We start from the raw sequence: 19,528 nt of genomic DNA, 5'->3' as shown, positions 1-19,528 counted from the left end.
GCCCAGCACAGTGACAGCCACTCATGGTGGTCACATGCCAATAAGCCCCGCCCCACCCTGCCACCTGGCATTCTAAAGACCTTAAAGGGCCTATGGGAGCCGGCACCAAGGGGTTAAAGCTGGGTGAGGATTAACCAATCTCTACTACCAACGTGAGGTTGTGGAAGACAGTTTTATGTCACAGGTCATACACCTTGAGAAGAGTGAGCACAGCAACACAAGGCAGTTATACTGCCTCAGCAAGGTCTCTCCCAGGCACAAGGTTTCAAAGCAGTCTGGGGTTTCACGGTGTGCTGTCCAGGCTCTAATGAAGAAGTACAAAGAAACTGGCAATATTGAGGACCATAAACGCAGTGGTCGGCCAAGGAAACTTAATGCAGCAGATGAAAGATACATCAAGCTTACTTGCCTTCTACATCAGAAGATGTCCAGCAAAGCCATTAGCACAGGACTGGTGGAAACCAGTGAGACCCAAGTACACCCATCTACTGTCCTGAGAAGTCTGGCCAGAAGTGGTCTTCATGGAAAAATTGCTGCCAAAAAGCCATACCTCCTAAATGGAAACAAGGCTAAGTGACTCAGCTATGCACGAAAAACATAGGAACTAAAACATAGAAATGAAAGAATTAGGGCAAAGGGTAGTCACGCCAAATAATGATTTGACTTTGATTTCCCTTCTGTCCATTTACTTTCCATTTTGTTAATTTATAAAAATAAACTATTAACTCTATTTCTGAAAGCATTCTTAATTTACAGCATTTTTCACACCTGCCTAAAACTTTTTGCACCGTATTGTATACTGAGAAAAGTTGCCAGTGCCAGCAGGATGTTTATGTCCTTTGGCATTTTCCAGAACTTCCTGTGCTGGACCTGGCCATAGACCGCAATGCCTACCAAGAAATTCAGCAGGACTCATGAAGAATAATCGCCACATGAAAGTGTACTTTTATGTAACTTTACGAGTCTTCATTAGTAAATTCCTCACATTCACTTCAGAAAACATCCTTGCTAGGTCCATAGGTGTGACCCTATTCTTTCCTATAGAGAACTGTCTTTATGGCAACCTCTAGTGGTCTTGTAGAACATGGTTTTCCCCCATAGGAGAAAATGTGAACGCAGTGTGCGTGTGCAGGACAACAAAGATCCAGTAAGGATGCTTTCTTTGGAAAGGTTGTGCAGCATTAGGCATGGCCCTATTCTTTTCTATAGGGAGTGTGAGAGACAAAATCTGGCTCCATGGGTATATCCAGTAGATGATTGCGCACAAATAAATACACTTGGCATGCCTCGCTCTGGTACTTGATTCTTGCTGCATCTCATGTAACAATAATGCTGCAGAGTGTTTGTCTTTCTCCTGGGCCTCTTATAACGCTTATACTGCTGTTATTCCAGATTTCTTTTCTACCTTTACAAATCTGCATAGAGCACTGTAGTGTAACAAGTTCTTCTCTTGGGGATATAAAAGCACATTTTCTCTTAATTACCTTTTATTGAAGAGTCCCTGCTGTGTAAAAAATTAAGATTTTGTGTAGCTGCGGCAAACTGGGCTCTTCTGTTTTCACTTTAAATGTGCCAGTCTGTTAAAATGTTACCCCTTTTGCGATAGGAGATATTATAAGAGCTAATTTAATAATATATTTAAAGGTTAGCTTAATATGTATAATTTAGACATTCATGGGGAATTACATGTAGACTTTTTACCATTACAGCCCCACCATTGATGGTCTTCCCAAAATGAACCTTTTCATTCCCCAAGCCCAGAAACATAGTAGTATCTACATAATCTGCTCCATTAGCTGTTTTAAAAACAATTTCTTCCTCAAAATATGGCCATTCAGGGCTACGGTAAGTAACATACTTTCCTAATCACCTACCCACAAATCCATTTATACTCTCCTTCAACGTGCTCTTCTGACACTCCATTGGAGCTATCTCAAATACCTAGCGCTGCTAGGTATGGGAGAGCATGTGAACTCTTTCCAGCATGCAGTGTTGCAGCCTGACCAGCAAGTTTCCAGGCCAGACATGGTCAACTGACAAAGAGGACGTTGCCATCAACCCTGTGGATGGTCCTAAATGGAGCTTGTACTGGGTTTGAGCTCCAGAGGAATGGAGTACAGGGAAGATGAGTGTACGTGGGTTGCAGGGTGGCCAGCCGGAAGACAATTGCCCATTTTGACTGCATTTCTCATTAAAGGAGAAGTACAGCCAAAACTTGTTTGGCTGTACTTCTCCTGTGGATCACAGGAGTGCAGTTTGCTCTATACTCCTGTGGCCCATTTTCAGCAGACAGTAGGCTGAAGCCCACTGTCGGCTGACATCACAGAGCCAGTCCAGGCTATTGAAAGATCACAACCATATGGTAGGGATCTGCGCAGAACCTTGGACCGGCACTTGGTTCAGCCTCTCAGCGAGCCACTGAGAGCCTGGGCCAGCCAATCTTGCCCCATGGGGAAATGTGTAAATATATACATTATCTCACAAAAGTGAGCACACCCCTCACATTTTTGTAAATATTTTATTATATCTTTTCATGTGACAACACTGAAGAAATGACACTTTGCTACAATGTAAAGTAGTGAGTGTACAGCTTATATAACAGTGCAAATTTGCTGACCCCTCAAAATAACTCAATACATAGCCATTCAAGTCCAAACTGCTGGCAAGAAAAGTGAGTATGTAAATGAGGTGAAACAAATGTCAACGTAAAAAGAGACAAATAATTCCACAGTAGCGCGCTAAATGAATTGACAAAATTCCTAAATATTAACATAGTGAAATGATCAACATAAAACACCCATACATAATGAAAAGTGTCCATATGGCATATCCAAAAAATATATACGCTCCAACATATGCAAATCAATATGGTAATACAGACCGACATTAAGTTGGACTGTATTATCATATTGATTTGCATATGTTGGGAGCATATATATTTTTTGGATATGCCACATGGACACTTTTCATTATGTTTGGGTGTTTTATGTTTATCATTTCACTATGTTAATATTTAGGAGTTTTTTAGATTAGTTTGGTACCCTACTGTGGAATTATTTGTCTCTCTCTCTCTCTCTCTTTTTTACATTGTCATTTGTTTCACCTCATTTGCATGTTTTTTGAATATTAAGTGACGCGTACAGACAATCGGAATTTCCGACAACCAAACCGTGGATTTTTTCTGACAGATGTTGGCTGAAACTTGTCTTGCATACACACAGTCGCACAAATGTTGTCGGAAATGGCGAACGTCAAGAACGCGGTGGCATACAACGCGATGCGATGAGCCGAGAAAAATGAAGTTCAATAGCCAGTGCAGTTCTTCTGCTTGATTCCGAACATGCGTGGAATTTGTGCGTCAGAATTGTGTACACATGATTGTAATTTACGACAACGGATTTTGTTGTCGGAAAATTTGAGAACCAGCTCAAATTTTGTTGGTCTGAAATTCCGACAAAAAATGTCCGATGGAGCCTACATATGGTCGGAATTCCTTACAACAAGCTCACATTGAACATTTGTTGTCGGAAATTCCGATCGTCTGTACAGAGCATAAGGAGTTAGGGCTGATTAGATTAAATTAAGGGATAATAAGGGGTCAAACAGAGGAAAATTTTATTAAAAACGTAATTTTTGTTTTTTTTACTTCTTAGGTTTCTTTAACAGACATCATCTGCAGATCCCTTTTTGATATGTAGATGAATGAACAAAAATATACAAAAGTAACAATATGTTACTTTGTATCTTTGTATGTGTTGTTTATAAACACTGATTCAGACTGCTTTTTTGACAGCTAGAGCTGGCGACTTCTTCTCTGAGCATACTGTAATGTCGGCTATGATTATTCACAGCTGAAAATGACAGTATACTTGGAGGTGGGGTCCCAGAATCAGGGCAGGGAGGCTGGATGTGCTTCACATGCCTTGTGTACAATAATGATGTTTTATTGGGCGTGTGTAGTACGTCCAAAGTCTGCAACTAGTTAAAGTATGTACCGTTCCTTGTGCTGATTTAAAAAGAAAAGAACTACTGAAATTAGATTTTTACATGAGAAATATGTCTGGAGTTAGGTCCATTTTAATGTTAGCCATACACAGCTTGAATTTTAGCCAATTCATGCTTAATTGGCTGAAAATTAAGCCATGAGTAGCCCTGCAAGCACCACCTGGTTTCGACAACAGTCAATTTAAAAATCAAATGAGCCAGGTAGAAAATTGTGAGACAAATAATGGCTGTGTCCTATAAAGTGCAGGCATTGTTGAGGTATTCAGACAGCTGCAAATTCCGGATGGTGCAATCCAAGGACTGTGCTTGTTCAGCCCCACGGCACTATGTGCTTCATGCTGAACACTGGGAAATCACTAAAGGGAAGTAAACCAGCCTTTTGTTTAGAAAGTTTGGAGACCCCTGGTCTAATAGGTAGTGAAGAATAATACAAAAAGCATAAAAAGGCTAAGTTCTTACTTGTCTACCTGAAATGTGACACCTGTCAACATGACATGCGGCATTATAGTCGCTGCAGTATCTGAACAACCCCCTACAGCTGTATGGTAGGCTTTAGGTAGGCAGTAAAACCATAGCCCGATTGCCTGTTTTACCTGCCCCTTCCCCCCTTCCCCCAGTTGCCCATATGAAAGAGGACCTAGAGTCAGCCATAGATATCTTGGCATCTACATACTGTGTATTATATGGCTAAAGGTTTGTGGACACCTGTTCATCACACCTATATGACTTTGTTCCAAGCCCCTGAGCATTAAATTGTATGTCAGGAAAAAAAAATACAAAGAAAAACATATGCTGTATATCTCTACAATACAATACAAATCTACATTGTCCTGTGTTTAATTACTTTTTTAGATTCGTCAAGTACAGAAAAGTGTTTATTTGCTAGAATTGCACTCAGCTCCTAGGTCCTGTTCTAGGCTGACAACACGCAGCGTTTTTGAGGGTTAAATAGTGTTTGCCTTCCCAATGTATTATATACTGTACTGTATATAAAAGTTGACTGGGAAAATACCAATATGGCCCAAAACCATGAGTTCATGGCTCTAGCCTGTGAGTGGCCGGAGCCGCGATGACGTTACTCCCGCACATGCTTTGAGAAGTAAAGTATCTATTTGGGACTTTATATGAGGTAAAGACCATTTAGGTCATATAGCTCCATCTCTGTCTAATAAGACTACCATAAGGGGGAAGGGAGCAGGTACTATTAATAGTTGGTTGCCCCTGCAGACTACATGCTTCATATAAAGTCCCAACCTTCCCCTGCCCCCTTATGGTACTCCCGCACATGCACGAGGGAGTCCTCTTTCCAGCAAGGAGCTCTGATTTGACGGCAGCATCCGCCGGACCTATAGAGTGCATGCACCACTGCCGTCAGCAGCTGCATGCAAGGTAAATATCTCCTAAACCAGTTTAGGTAATATTCATTTTACCTACAGGTAAGCCTTATTATAGACTTACCTGTAGGTAAAAATGTGAAAGTGGGGTATACAACTGCTTTAACAACCAGCTATTCTTCGCACAGAATTCCAATCGGTTGACAATTTTTCGATTGATCCGAATTCCAGTCCTTCTGAAAATGTGTAATTTGTTAGAAAACGGATATACAAAACTAAATTAAACAAATTTTCAACAAAATGTGTTACTATTTCATTCAGTGGTTCGGATACATCCAAATCTCTGCCTAACCAAAAATGTGTCCGAAATTAATATTTGGACCGAAATTGCACATGTCTATTTTGGAGTGTATGGTGTATGGGAATTCGTGCCCATTTAGCTAGGAGAGAATATGTGAGGTCAGGTACTAATGTTGGACAGGAAGCTGGGGCTACAGTCCATGTTCCAATTCATCCCACAGGTATTCAATAGGGTTGGGGTCAGAGCTTGGTGCAGACCACTACAGATACTCCAACCAAACTATCAAACCATGTTTAAGGATCTGGATTTGTGTACATGGGCACAGTCATGCTGGAAGAGAAAAGGACCTCCTCCAAATGCTCCAGCAAAGTTGAAAGAGCACAACTGTCCCAATTGTTTGAGTGTCTAGACAACAGAGCTCAATAATTTGAAGTGGTGTCAATATATTTATTTATAGCCATTTGTTTCACTGAGAATAGATCTGCCTCACAGATATTTATTTGAGCGCTTAGTAAAAGAGATAACAGAAAATAAGTCTGAGGCATTCATTGTCTAATCAAGTAATATAGATTTAAGAAGCATAGAAAATATTAAGTCATGAGATCGGTAAATGGGACAGATGAATGGCTCAGTATGGCAGTGTACAAAGGGGATGACTATATGAACTGGCTAAGGTAACGAGTAAGGAATATTCTATCAAAAATTTATAAGGAAATACATAATGCCAATATCAATTCTAAATAAATAAAATCTTGGATAGTTTATATACATATACTGTATTAGCCAATCATTTAAATAGAACTAAAGGCAAAACTGACCAGATGGACTTGTTACCCACCATTGTCCATCGCTTGCTTTTTCTCGCCTAGTTGCAGACACAAAGAGTGATGGAATTATGGGTAGAGTGCACTGGCACTGTCTACGCTCTTACATGCACAATAAAGATCCTGTGACATTGCGAGGTACGGATTTGGACACCTCGTATATAAACGCCTCACCTGCTTCATCTGCGAAATGATTCTTCTCACTTCCAGACAGGCAGTTTGCGTAGTAATTGATGTTCATTTTTATGGATTCTCTACATTAACTGTAGAACTAAGTGCCTCTTAAACTCTAAGAGCCATCAATTAGCAGTGACTTCCTTGCTAGGTCTAGGTTTCAGATTCCGAGAGTTGGATATTTTTAACCTTTGCAAGTCCATTCTGTCTAACTTTTTGTTCTTAAAGGGGAAGGGTAGTCTTTTTAATTTCAATTTTTTTACATATCCTTGTCACTTTTTTTTTGAACTGGCAACATGACAGATTCTCTTTATATAATGCAATATACTGTATGGTCTCAACAGACGCAGGGGATCCTCTTCCCACTGTTTTTAGATTATCTGATATTTTTCAGTGTGTCATCATTATATCAGACAGACTCAATATCAGAGGAGCCTCAATAATATGGGGGAGGGGGTGCTACAGATAAGTCTTAAGCCGCGTACACACGGGCGGACTGTCTGGCCAACTTAGTCCGCCGAAACACATTTCAGCGGACAGTCCGCTCGTGTGTGGGCTTCAGCGGACTTTTTCAGCGTGCAGTCTGGCGGACTAAGTATTTCGGAATTTCCGTAATATTGTCCGTCATACTTTGGTTTCAGCGGACAATCCGCTCGTGAGTAGGCTAGTTCGACGGACTAAGTATGGCGCATGCTCAGAAAGGATTTATACGGCGAAAGGTTGCATTGCTGTGTATTGGACTTCCTATTTCTAGTCCCGTCGTACGTGCTGTACACGTCATCGTGCAAGCTTTCGACGGACTGTTTGTGCATCCGTGTGTGGTCAAGTCCATTCATTCGAAAGTATGACGGACTGTCCGTCGGATTGTCTGACGGACTAAGTTGGCCAGACAGTCCGCCCGTGTGTACGCGGCTTAAGATATTAATCTCATGGTCCCTATGAACAGAGAGGTGTTTGAACATAAATGTTCTTTTAGTCTATTCTTCTTTCCTGATTGATTTTAGTTTCATTATCATATAGTATGTTGGAGGGAGACGCCAAAGTAGCACTGTTCACACTGTAAGAGTTGGGTCCAATGCAAAGACAAGGCAATTTTGGGGTGTGCATTAAAAAAGTTCTGCGGGTACTACGTTTTTCAGCATAGCATGTTGTAACAAAACCTAGTACATCACAAATATCACTTTTGACATGTAATTAACGTTCTTAGAAAAAAAAAGAAATAAATAGTGCAACATGACGGTACTGTTCCTCCTTCTGCACCTTATGCCGCGTACACCCGAGCGGACTGTATGGCGTACTTAGTCCGTCATACAATCCGACGGACAGTCCGTCATACTTTCGACTGAACGGACTTGACCACACACGGATGCACAAACAGTCCGTCGAAAGCTTGCGCGATGACGTGTACAGCACGTACGACGGGACTAGAAATAGGAAGTCCAATACACAGCAAAGCACCCTTCCGCCGTGTAAATCCTTTCTGAGCATGCGCCATTCTTAGTCCGTCGAACTAGCCTACTCACGAGCGGATTGTCCGCTAAAACCAAAGTACGACGGACAGAATTTCGAAAAATCCGAAATACTTAGTACGCCAGACTGCACGCTGAAAAAGTCCGCTGAAGCCCACTTACGAGCGGACTGTCCGCTGAAATGTGTTTTGACGGACTAAGTACGCCATACAGTCCGCCCATGTGTACGCGGCATTAGAAGAAGTGCATTCAGCATGGCTTGCTGGTGTGAACAAGCTCTAAGCCTAAGTTTCCACTATTATGACCTGAAAGTCGTGCAATTTTTTGCCGCAAATTTTTATGCATCTTCCAGCAATGCCTGTGTATTCTTAAGGTCTATGGACCTCAAGTTGCATCAAAGTGACACCAAAGTAGTGCAGGGACTACTTTGAAGTCACGACTAGAAGTCGCACAGATATGAACGGTCCTCACACTAGTGGAAACCAAGCCTAAGTGAAAGATGATCTTATCCCTCTGACCCTTCCACCACTTCATCTGTAAATCCTTAGTGGTCTGTTGATCTGCAGTTGACCATGGAGGATAATCCAAACAGAGGACTGCAGTCCATGAAGCATGCCAAAAATACTTCTTAGATGCTGTTTTGAAGACCAAAATTAGGTTTAACCAGAATAGAGTATAAAATTGGCCATGTACTGGTAGATTTTTAAACAAACTTTCTTACAAATATTCAGATAAAAAAATTCTCAGTGCAGTCAATAAGTTGAATGAAAACCACATTCACCGTTAGACCCCTTTCACACTGGGGCAACGGGTCCGTTAAAACCACTGTTTTAGCTGTGATTTTGGCCACTAGCGGGGCGCTTTTAATCCCGGATAGCAGCTGAAGAAAGGGTGTGTGTTGTCTTCCGAAGCGCTGCCCATTCATTCCAAAGGGCAGGGGCTGTTTAGGAGCGCTGTATACATCGCTCCTACACCACCCCAAAGATGCTGCTTGCAGGACTCTCTTTCCCATCCCGCAAGCGCACCACCCCAGTGTGAAACCACTCAGGCTTTCACACTGGGGGGCATGAGAGGCAGCTTTCAGGCGCTCTTTTTAGCGCTAAAATGCCTTAAAACCGCCTAAGTGTGAAATTAGTTTATTCAAGAGAAATTTCTCATCCTGCTACTTCAAATTTTCTTGCCACTGTGGTCAAAAAAGGAATGGCGAATGTCATACCCACTAACAATTGGAATATCGATTCAACGTTCTTAAAAATTTGTTTGGCCAGCTTGAGGACTAGACTCCTGACGGATGGCGTCAATTGCTTTTATTGCAGCTACTGTCTGTCACCATTATCTGATGTGTTGCGACTATAGTAAAGCTCACACGAGATACAAGTTGAATACTATGCTGTGTTAGCATTTCATTGGGAACAGTTTGTGAGGGTTTTGAATATCTGGTTACTTGCACTTTAGGTCTTTGCTCTTCTATAAACCCTTGTAAAGTGCCAGTGTCACTGTCGCGTGCCTGATGGATGAGCCTGACGTGCAGTGGGAAGGCTTTCTCGTGCAACCCTGGTTAAAGGGCCACCGATGTTACAACAGTGGTTGCAAGATCCTGGCTTTGTATGGGTGCCTGGGTCGTCTTTGGTGTAGGAGATGTGTCACCAGGATAGACCAGCAGGTAAAATGGCAGGTGTAGTCAGTTCAGCTGATGCAGCAGGAAACAGGAACAGGAAGCAGGCTGGTAAGTGCAGAGCTGAGGAGACACTGAATGCGTAGTCAGACAAGCTGGGTTTGGTAACAGATGATCAGATGCAGACATAGACGACAGGCAGAGAATGGTCAGGCTACAAGTAGAGTTCGTTATCAAGATAACAAGCAGTAGGGAGGTAAATGTAGTCAACAAGGCAAGCCGGGGTCAGGGTAACAGAGAGAAAACATAGTCAGAGTGAGCTGGGTCAAACACAGGGATCAGGAACAGGTTTTACAGGTACAAGCTGCAGATCAGACAGCAAAGTCTCTATGCAGCTGAGGTGTTTAAATAGGAAGTCTTTGACGCCAGTCTCACCAGCGTGCACATGCCCTCATGCCGGCACGCAGGCTCACACCCATGTGCAGAGAAGATCCCCCGACAGTCACTTTCTACTGTCTTGTGATCAAGCATTTATTGGGCATTTATAAAATGCCATATCCCAGCTTCCCGCACACAAGCCTTACCTTAGGAAAGGATAAAGTGGAAAAGAAGTGTATATCCAGAGTTTTCAGCACTAGTTAGATGATATGGTGTGTTCTGTAAAGGTTGGATTTAAATTAATTTATCTTTAAAAGGATTAAAATGTTATATGTGAATAAGTTTACTGCTTTAGGGGTTCCTTTGTTCTTTTTGGAAAATACTGATAAAGGGTTTAAATCCCCACTCTTGGCACTAAAAAAAATACCCTTGCAGTGGGGCTTCCTTGCACTGAAGGGGTTAAATGCTGTAGAGGTAATACGCCAAAATGATTAACCTTATTCCTCACTTTGGTAGGCTTCCGCCACACTGTGTGACCCATCCCCCAAAGCCACTGCAAATCAGTCACCTTCTGACATCATTGTGTGCAATGCAGGGCAAAAGGCTCTGTATTGTACATGAGGACAGGGATGGCCTGCCCACAACCCAGAATGTCAGAGAGGAGAGGTGAGCACCAACTGCCAGGGGAACGAGGAATGAGGCAAGTATTATAGCCTATTCCTCTAACCCTTAGACTTAAGCCTATTACACAGAGGCAGAATGTCGGGTGGCATCAGCCAGTTCAACAGAAAATGGATGACATTCGGCACGTGTACACGGCAGCCGGCCAAACAGAAGCCAGCTGGTCGGAGCATGACCGAAAAAGGTCTGTTAATCAGCATTTGATCAGCGCTCCCAGCCAATGGTGTTCTGTCAGGGGATCACAGCACAATAGCTCAGTGGGGGAGATGGCTGTACTAACATCTCATAGTACAGTGGCTCCTTCCGAGCTGTTTTTTTTTCCGCTCAGCCTACTGGGTTGAACAAAAAAAAATATAGTAGTGTGTACCAGGCTTTAAAGTGGAAGTTCAGCCAAAATTGAACTAAGGCTAAATTCACTCCCACCCAGATTATAAGCCCTTATACACACGGTCGGACATTCCGACAACAAAATCCGTCGGATTTTGTCCGAAACTTGTATTGCATACACACGGTCGGACAAAGTTGTTGGAAAATCTGATCGTTCAGAATGTGATGGCGTTATTTCGTTACGACGGGACTACGTTCAGGCTAGTAGCCAATAGCTTTGGTCTAGGCATTTGATCTGAGCATGCATGGCACTTTTTCCGATCGGAATTCTCTACACATGATCGGACAAAGTCCGATCAGATCATGTTGTCGGAAAGATTTATAGCCCAGCTCTAAAACTTTGTCCGTCGGATATTCCGATGTAAACAGTCCGATGGAGCCCACACACAGACAGATTATCCAACAACACGGTCCGATCAGACATTTTCCGTCGGAATGTCCGACCGTGTGTACAAGGGCTTAGACTATTCTATTTATCCTGTAAAAAAAAAGAGGTGTATACTTAACTGTTCTCAGGGAGCTCCGGTGCAGTCACATGATCTGTACAGCTGTTGCTTCAGTGAGAAGAGATTGCCGACAACAGCTACAAATGCCTGTGTGCGGTGACATCATCCATAGGCTTGCTATGGGGCACCGGTTGTCGGCTGTCCCTCCTCTACACTGAAGCCGGCACTGAGACCCGATCATGTGAACAGAACGACTTCAGAATAGGCAAGTCTTTTTTTTTTACAAGGTCTTACAATGGGGGTGGTGGGAATAGTGTTAGGATTAGTTAGATTTTTACTGAACTTCCAACTTTAACAAGCATTTAATCCTTGCAGAGCGAGGAGACCCCACTGCAAGGGTACTTTTTTTCTTTTTTATTCCTGGTGTTAAGTTTGTAATGTATGTTGTATATCAAAATGCATATTGTAAAACCAAACCTTTTTTTTAATTAGAAGATGTATTATTTATAATTAGAAGATTAATTTCAAATAAAATCACAACATTGATCAGATTTTTATCATGTATGTGTTACATAAAAAATGCTGGCAGTTAAGCAGTGATGCAAAAGCTCCATAATGGTTCTTATTAGAGGAAGTATTTTATATTTTTTCCTTGCCCAGAAACTGCAGAAAGGTTCCACTGCCAAAGTGTTAGCAAATCAATTGAAATTACCAATCATGTTACGCATTAGAAGCTTTTAGTCGTTTAATGAGGATAGGTGTCAATCTTTTACAATAACCATTCCGAGTTTGCCATATTACTGCAGGAAAACCTTAAATTCCATTACATCTCAGTGACTTCCCCATTGCAGAGACTAGGTCAGCTCCCCAGAATGAAGGAGAGAGATGTCCTCTGCAGTGGGATTTGACGCCTGAGCCCTTTAACAATAGCTTAAAGCAAAGAACATTCGGGTGAATTTATACGGTGGTGTCATAGAAACACCTCTTCTGATATTTCACCGGTAAATGAGAAAAAAAATGCAATTAAAAAAAAAAAGGAATGAAATGAGAGAAGAGGATAAGGGAACGGCTAAATAATTAGGTTACTGCCGGGAAGAAACTGAAAGAAACTCTCAGGAATAAAGTTAATTCTATAACCCTTACTTTTATAAATCAAACTCTGGGCAAGGAAAAAGAAAATGCTCATTACATCCAAGAGACCCCAAAAATGCAACATTCTGATGAAGGCAAAGTGAACGTTCCTTAAAAGCATTTTCCTGGCCGTTAATGGAAGGTGTGATCTTACAGATGGTATAATAAACCTATGGTAAATTATCGCTGTCTGCAAAATTAAGTAAAATGCTCACTGATTACTGAATATTAAGTGTACCTTTGTCTAATATTTTTTTTTCTTTGCTCTTTTTGTGTTAGGTTTCCGGGACTGGGTTCCGAAGGAGTTGCAAAGGGTTGGGTGTGTAGAACTTCTCAATACGGTGCAAAGGAGGGTCAGGCCCAAGTTACATGTCTTTGGTGGAATCCATGAAGGTGAGCAGCACAAAAAAAAAAGGAATATTAGTGGGAATTTTTGAAACAAAAATTGAGTTTTGACCTTCTGAAATTATTGGCTTGCCCAGGCTTTCATGGTAAATCCCAAATTCCAAATTACTATTGTGACTGAGATTTACGGCTGGTGTCTGACTTTATGAGCCCTTTCTGTTATAACTTTTATATACATTAAATACTTTTTTTTTATACAGTACCAAAATAATCCACAACAGTGTAATGAAATCTTTATATCATTCATTTCAGTCTGAGCTCCTGAGAGAGATTAAAGGTTTTTTGGCTATACTTCTCTTATGGATCACAGAAGTGCAGTTTCTTCTGCAGACCCATTATCACCAGTCACTCAGCCGGTCCAGGCTCGGGAAAGATCCCAACCGTATGCTGAGTATCCTCCCAGAGGCCTGGATCGGCATGTGGCTCAGCCTCTCTGTGATCTTCCAAATGTCTGAGCCAGCCCCTCCTGCCCCCTCTTCAGCCCAGTGCTCCAGTGAGTGCTGAAGGGGAGAGTAAAGAGCTGTCTCTTCTCAGAGCGGAGGGGAGAACTGAGCGATCAGCAGTTTTTGATTGCTTAGTTCTCACTGCAGAGCTGGCAGGGGACAGATACAGCATCGGATTGATATTGCATTCACCTAGGTGTGAGTATAAATGTTTATTTTTTTAAATCCCAAATTTTTCTTTTAAAATTGAGGTGCAAACAAGATGGCTGCTTAGAAACAAAATGACTTCATTATAATAATTTTAATCTGTGCTTCGCTTTTTTTCCTCTACATGTACACTTAGCATTTTCAAAAAATTCACTCTGGTGACTTATAATTTATGTTTGGAGAACCTGTGGCAAAAGAGGTTCCTGGAAATGTGCCTCTGGACGTTATTTTTTTATGGACACATCAAAGGACAAGAAATAAACTTCCTCTTGTGATAAATTTTTGATGAATAATGATCACAAGACAATTAACTCCATGCTGTAATCATATTATTCTTTGATTTATTAATCTCATGCCTCAACACACCCTGCGTGACAAACATCAATCTGTATACTTAATCTGAGATCACACTGAAATAGAATAGCTTAGGCAAGCCATAGATGATGTGATTTTCTTCCCTGCAACCACATGTTGCCTCCTGCAGGCCTATTGTGTTCTGCTGGCCCGGAGCCTTTCCTGCTGACAGAACACAATGATTAATGTTAGCGGCTATAGACATCGGCAGTAAGGGCATGCAAAAAATCTGACAGGCTGGTTGTACTGAAGCCGATCGATGAATCAACTTCTGTACAAACAGCCTGCCAATAGATGGATCAAATCTTGGCTGGTCCCTGCTGATGTAAAAAAAAAATAGAAAAAATCATGATCACTTCCCCAAAGCAGTACAATGTTACTATGGTAAGATTATATTGCTCTGGTCACAGTGTGTTAAAAAAAAAAGGAAATCGTAAAAGACAAAAAAATGTAATAACAAAAAAGATAACTTTTTTTTTACGTACTGTCACCAGTCAGTGACCATGATCAACACCACACCAGTTGTATGATGACAATCTACTGCACTGGTGGTAATGTTTTTTCATTTCTTTATTGTCCAAAAAATGATGACCAAAAAATTACAACTTCAAAAAACCTGTGATGCCTCCTACTTAATACCTTGGACTGTCTACTTTCCAAAAATGGGTCATTTGGGTATTTCTACTGTCCTGGCATTTTAGGGCCTCAAGAAATTACATAGACTGCCAGGACATCAGGATTGATCAATTTTCAGATATATAGTTTGTGGACTCTATAACTTTTACACAGACTAAATAATATACACTGATTTGGGTTATTTTCACCAAAGAGATGTATCAGAATACATTTTGGGCTAAATTCATGAAAAACAATTATATATATATAGATATATATGCAAAATTTTAAAACCAAAATGAAGAAAAATGCGTTTTGTTTTCAAAATTTTCAGTACCACCAAATAGCACCAAAAGAAAGCTCTGTTTGTGTGAACAAAATGATAAAAATGTAGTATGGGTACAGTAATGCATGACCACGCAATTGTCATTCAAAGTGTGACAGCTCTGAAAGCTGAAAATTGGCCAGGGCAGGAAGGGGATAAAAGAGCCCGGTATCAAAGTGGTTATTGTTGGAATCCACCCATATGCCTGACCAGCAGCTGGCTCAGCTGCTCCCGCCCCCTCCACAGCCCGGCGCTCCAGTGAGTGCTGGAGGGGCAGAGCAGAGAGCCGGTGACTGATAGTCTCTGGCTCTCTGCTCATTGAAGACTGAGACCTGAGTGATCAGCGGTCATGTGATCGTTCAATTTTCGGTCTTAGAGGCGGCAAGGGACAGATGCAGCATCACACCAATCCTGCATCCACCCAGGTGAGTATGTATGTTTGCTATTTTAAAATACCATACTTCACTTTTAAATTCAGGTCCACTTTTAGAACAAAAGCTGCACTGCTGTAAAATATATAAAGTACATTTTTGTGCATATTTACAGCACATTGATTTAGTAGATTTGCAGCTAGTAAATAGCACTGTAAATAAATTAGTTTTGATTCAGTCAACATTCACTTTGCATTTACCTTGATTAGCGAGCTAGGAATTTTTTCAAACACATTTTGTACAATTTGGTATTCAGCCTTTAAGACTGCCCGGCTACAGGAAGGTAAACTACTAGAGTTAATGGTTATTTCTGAGCTTCTTAGGATTGCCTGTTGTGTTTATAAGAACCTACAAAGCAAGCAGCTTACCTTGTCCAAAGAGGATTATGGCTCGCTGCATTTTCATGTCGGAGCTTATAGTAAACAGTCGTAGAATTTGTGATTGTTGTACAACATTTGTATATATTACAACACCTATAACATTTTTATTTTTTTTTCTCCTGAAGGTTACGGAATTATGACTGATGGCTACACAACTTACATCAATGCATCAACGTGTACAGTCAGCTTTCAACCAACCAATCCTCCAATTATTTTTGACCTTCCTAATCCCCAAGGATCATGAAGACCCTGAACACATCTGTATCCGTGGGTCTATAAACTGCCTTTTTTTTTTTTATAATAACTGTCTTGCTCTTTTTATCTATTTCCAAGTTTTGCATTTGCGTTCTGCTCGAACTGGTACAAAGAAAACAAACCATACCTTTAAAAAGGAAAGAAAAAAGTTAATGCTTTTAAAAACATCTTTTAATTTATCTGTTTCTCTTGTGTCCTGAGAAAGCTATTGTAAAATGTACATATCCCAGGAGGGTCGGTTCATAACATTATTATAAAATTTTTAAAAAGTTAACAAAAAAAAGTAAGCTATTCATTTTGTAAACCACCGGGATTTGCACAACGTAATATTATTTTAATTGTGTCTGTATTTTTTTTTTTTTACCATTATTGAATTGTGTGCTTTTTTCTATCACCTCAAAGTCTTTCCAGTGCTTTTATGTCCATTTTATTTTTATAATTTCTTCTTTTTTTTTTTATTTTTTTTTTTTATTAGCTCTGATGACTTTTTTTTGTACGAATAATTCAGTCCATGACCTGTTGTTGTCTCGGTTTGTTGTTTTATTTGTATTTTTTTGCCTGTATTTTTTATTAAATTATTTTTAATATGTATGGGGCTGAAACACCTGTAAAGACCAGGTATGCCGTACATTAAAACATGTAAATGCAGACTCCTTTTAAATATGGATTTATATACATATATATATATAAGTATTTTTTGTGTGTTATAACAAAATGTGGGATTTATTATTGGCTGTATAGGCAAATGCAAAAATAAAAACTAAAAATGCTGCACGCAGCACACCTGAATTATGAAGGATGTGTTATATTTGCAAGTATCCTTACCTTCTGAGAAGAAGCGGTATTTCTGTGCGGTCGTAGGCATGTGAAGAATGAAATGAATACAATCAAGACAAGAAGGGCTGTGTTGCTCTTTTATAAGCATTCTTGAATCCCTTTACCCCTCTCCCATGTCCATTTTTTTTTTTCTTATTTTGCACTGTGTGTAAATGCAATCTTGCTAGCACAAAAATACTGTTGCAAATAGCCCTTTTCTCCTTTAACCTTTGTAAATGCTTTTTCAAGGCTTGTCCTGTTTTGTTTCCTTTTTTTGCTACCTTGTTAATGGACTTTAGAAATCCAGTTGTTTCTTTTAAATTCATTGTGATATTATATATCTAGCGCCTTTATATGCAAAATAAAATTGCAAGATTTTTCAATATTGTGCACGAGTTTGTATTCTGTTTCTTAAAGCAGATCTCCAGCCATAAATAATGAGGTAACAATGAATAGCCAATTAAAATATAAAATAACCAATTTTTGCTGCAATATTTAGCTTAAATCCAGAGATTTCCCCCACAGTATTTTTTTTTCTGCTGCTAGATGACCTCAGTCTAATTGTCGGCAAAATTCAACCAACTTCCTCTGACCACTGGTCTTCCTGAGCCTGTCTCAGTCTGTGACTGGACAGTGAAAGAAGAAGCAGCACAGTGATGAGCTCATTTCTCTGTCACTCTGCTTTTTCTTCCTATCAGCATGCTTCTTGTCAGCACATGGATAGATTTACTCCTTGTACTTCTTCCTCTCACACTCCAGCTCTGCTGCACAGGGACTGCAAGAGGCCAACACCAAGTTGAATTCTGGAAATTTTATTTAATAATGAGTACAGAGCTGCATTCGTTTTTGAGTTCTAGAGTTCAGTTTTAAGCTTCATCAAGCAACCCTAAAGTGACGCAGAAGCCGCTATAACGTTAGGAACCTTCTGGTTCTTCCCAGTAAGATTATCCGGTGGTTCAGTCCAAACCTAGGTTGGGATTGAATGCCCAAACATTTGTCCATTAGGCCCCCTGTTGGCAGATGAAATTTATGTATGGAAGTGGTCTTTTAGGCTGCATTCACACTATGCTGCTATGTACACGTAAGCAGAATTGCGCATTTCTGACAGCATTTTCAGAAAGATGCAGCAAAATTTGTTGCCAAGCTCGCTTGGCTCATTGTCAAAATTTTGCACCTGAGCTTCTTTGGTGTGTTTGACACAAATGTGCGAGGTGCCGAAACAGACCTAAAAAAAAAAAAAAACAAGTGGGAATCAATACACATACGAAGCGCAAATGGGGTCTTAGGACTTCTGTAGATGTGCAATTGCAATGTGCTTTCAGATGCATTCAGCTTGTGTTTAAGATGTTTCTGTGATCATTTCTAGTTCCTTTAATGCAGGTCCTGACCGGCCTTTTAGCCTGAAAGTTGCTTCAAGCTCCTTTTGTATTCCCACTGACTTGTATGGGGAGAAAAGTAGGTCTTGTGCAAACAATAGCACACATACATACCTCAAGGACTCCACTTTTAGATTTCCTGCCACCACAGTATTTCTTGTTGCCTACCTCATTTAAGCAGCCACTGAGGTCTAACGCTTAGTGGTTTGCCCGGAATGGGCAAAGCACTACAAATAATGCAGGAACCCCAAAACTGATTATTTTTGACTTGGAAGTTAGTAAGTATACTGCAAGTATTGTAGAAGCCAGCTGGTTGATCCTGTAGGAGCAGAGGGTCTCCACATATATCCCCTAATGCCCTTTAGGGCCTGGACACAGTTCCGACCCCTACCACCCTATTCCTTTAAAGATGAACTCCAGGTAAATGTCTAAATAAACCACTGAAATACAAATATGGATGCTGTTTTGTCTGCCAAATATCGATTTTCGATTTCCATTAGTGAGATATAGACCGTACAGGCAGGATGGTGACCTGACCAAACCATAAGAAATATGTTTTTGGTCACCTCTCTGCCTCCAGCCTGGTATTGGAGAAGAAGCACATTCATGAATTCACTTTCCTTTTTTTCAGCACATGTATGAAATACACCAGTACATAACCCCCCCACCAAGCCACTTCACTTTTTGGTGAGACCCATCCCTAGCCTAAAAAAAATAAAGTTTCGCTACAAGGAGGATTGTTGGAAGATATGCCTCTGTAAGCGCCATTTGTCTCAGGTCAGCTCAAAATAAACACAGTGAATGCACCTCTCTGCCATTTTGTAGAAATGACAAGCTATACAAATATATTTGCTCGAGAAAGAATATGCCCCACCTTATTAGATTGTAAGCTCTTCTGAGCAAGGCCCTCTTAATCTTCTTGTATTTTATTGTATTATAACTGTATTGTCTCCCTTTTATATTGTAAAGCGCTGCGTAAACTGTTGGCGCTATATAAATCATGAATAATAATAATAATGTTCGTGGCACTTCCGTGTTCATTATCGTTATTTTAATGTTTCTCTTATTGGGTATAAAGAGGCCTTCATTAGCCAGCCCTTACAGCAAACAAAGAATTCACTAAATGGCATTTAAGCAAAAAATGCATATGATGAATATGGTCCTTTTAACGGAGAC

At 40.6% G+C, this 19,528-nt stretch overlaps 1 protein-coding gene across 2 annotated transcripts in view; it reads left to right on the top strand.

Annotated features, from left to right (window-relative positions):
• Nucleotides 1-17,364, top strand: part of MPPED2 (metallophosphoesterase domain containing 2) — a 323,138-nt gene extending 305,774 nt beyond the window's left edge. For both annotated transcript variants that reach the window (XM_077460864.1, XM_077460865.1), the window contains exons 6-7: nucleotides 13,025-13,138; nucleotides 16,031-17,364. In XM_077460864.1, coding sequence (XP_077316990.1) covers nucleotides 13,025-13,138; nucleotides 16,031-16,149 — 233 coding nt within the window. In that variant the 3' untranslated portion in view covers nucleotides 16,150-17,364. The remainder of the gene's footprint in view (nucleotides 1-13,024; nucleotides 13,139-16,030) is intronic.
• The last annotated feature ends 2,164 nt before the right edge of the window (nucleotides 17,365-19,528 follow it).

The sequence above is a fragment of the Lithobates pipiens genome, unplaced genomic scaffold, assembly GCF_037356315.1.
Source record: "Lithobates pipiens isolate NorthernLeopardFrog02 unplaced genomic scaffold, aLitPip1_a1.2 Scaffold_10, whole genome shotgun sequence".
NCBI lineage: Eukaryota > Metazoa > Chordata > Amphibia > Anura > Ranidae > Lithobates > Lithobates pipiens.
This window is presented reverse-complemented; position numbering and strand designations above follow the sequence as displayed.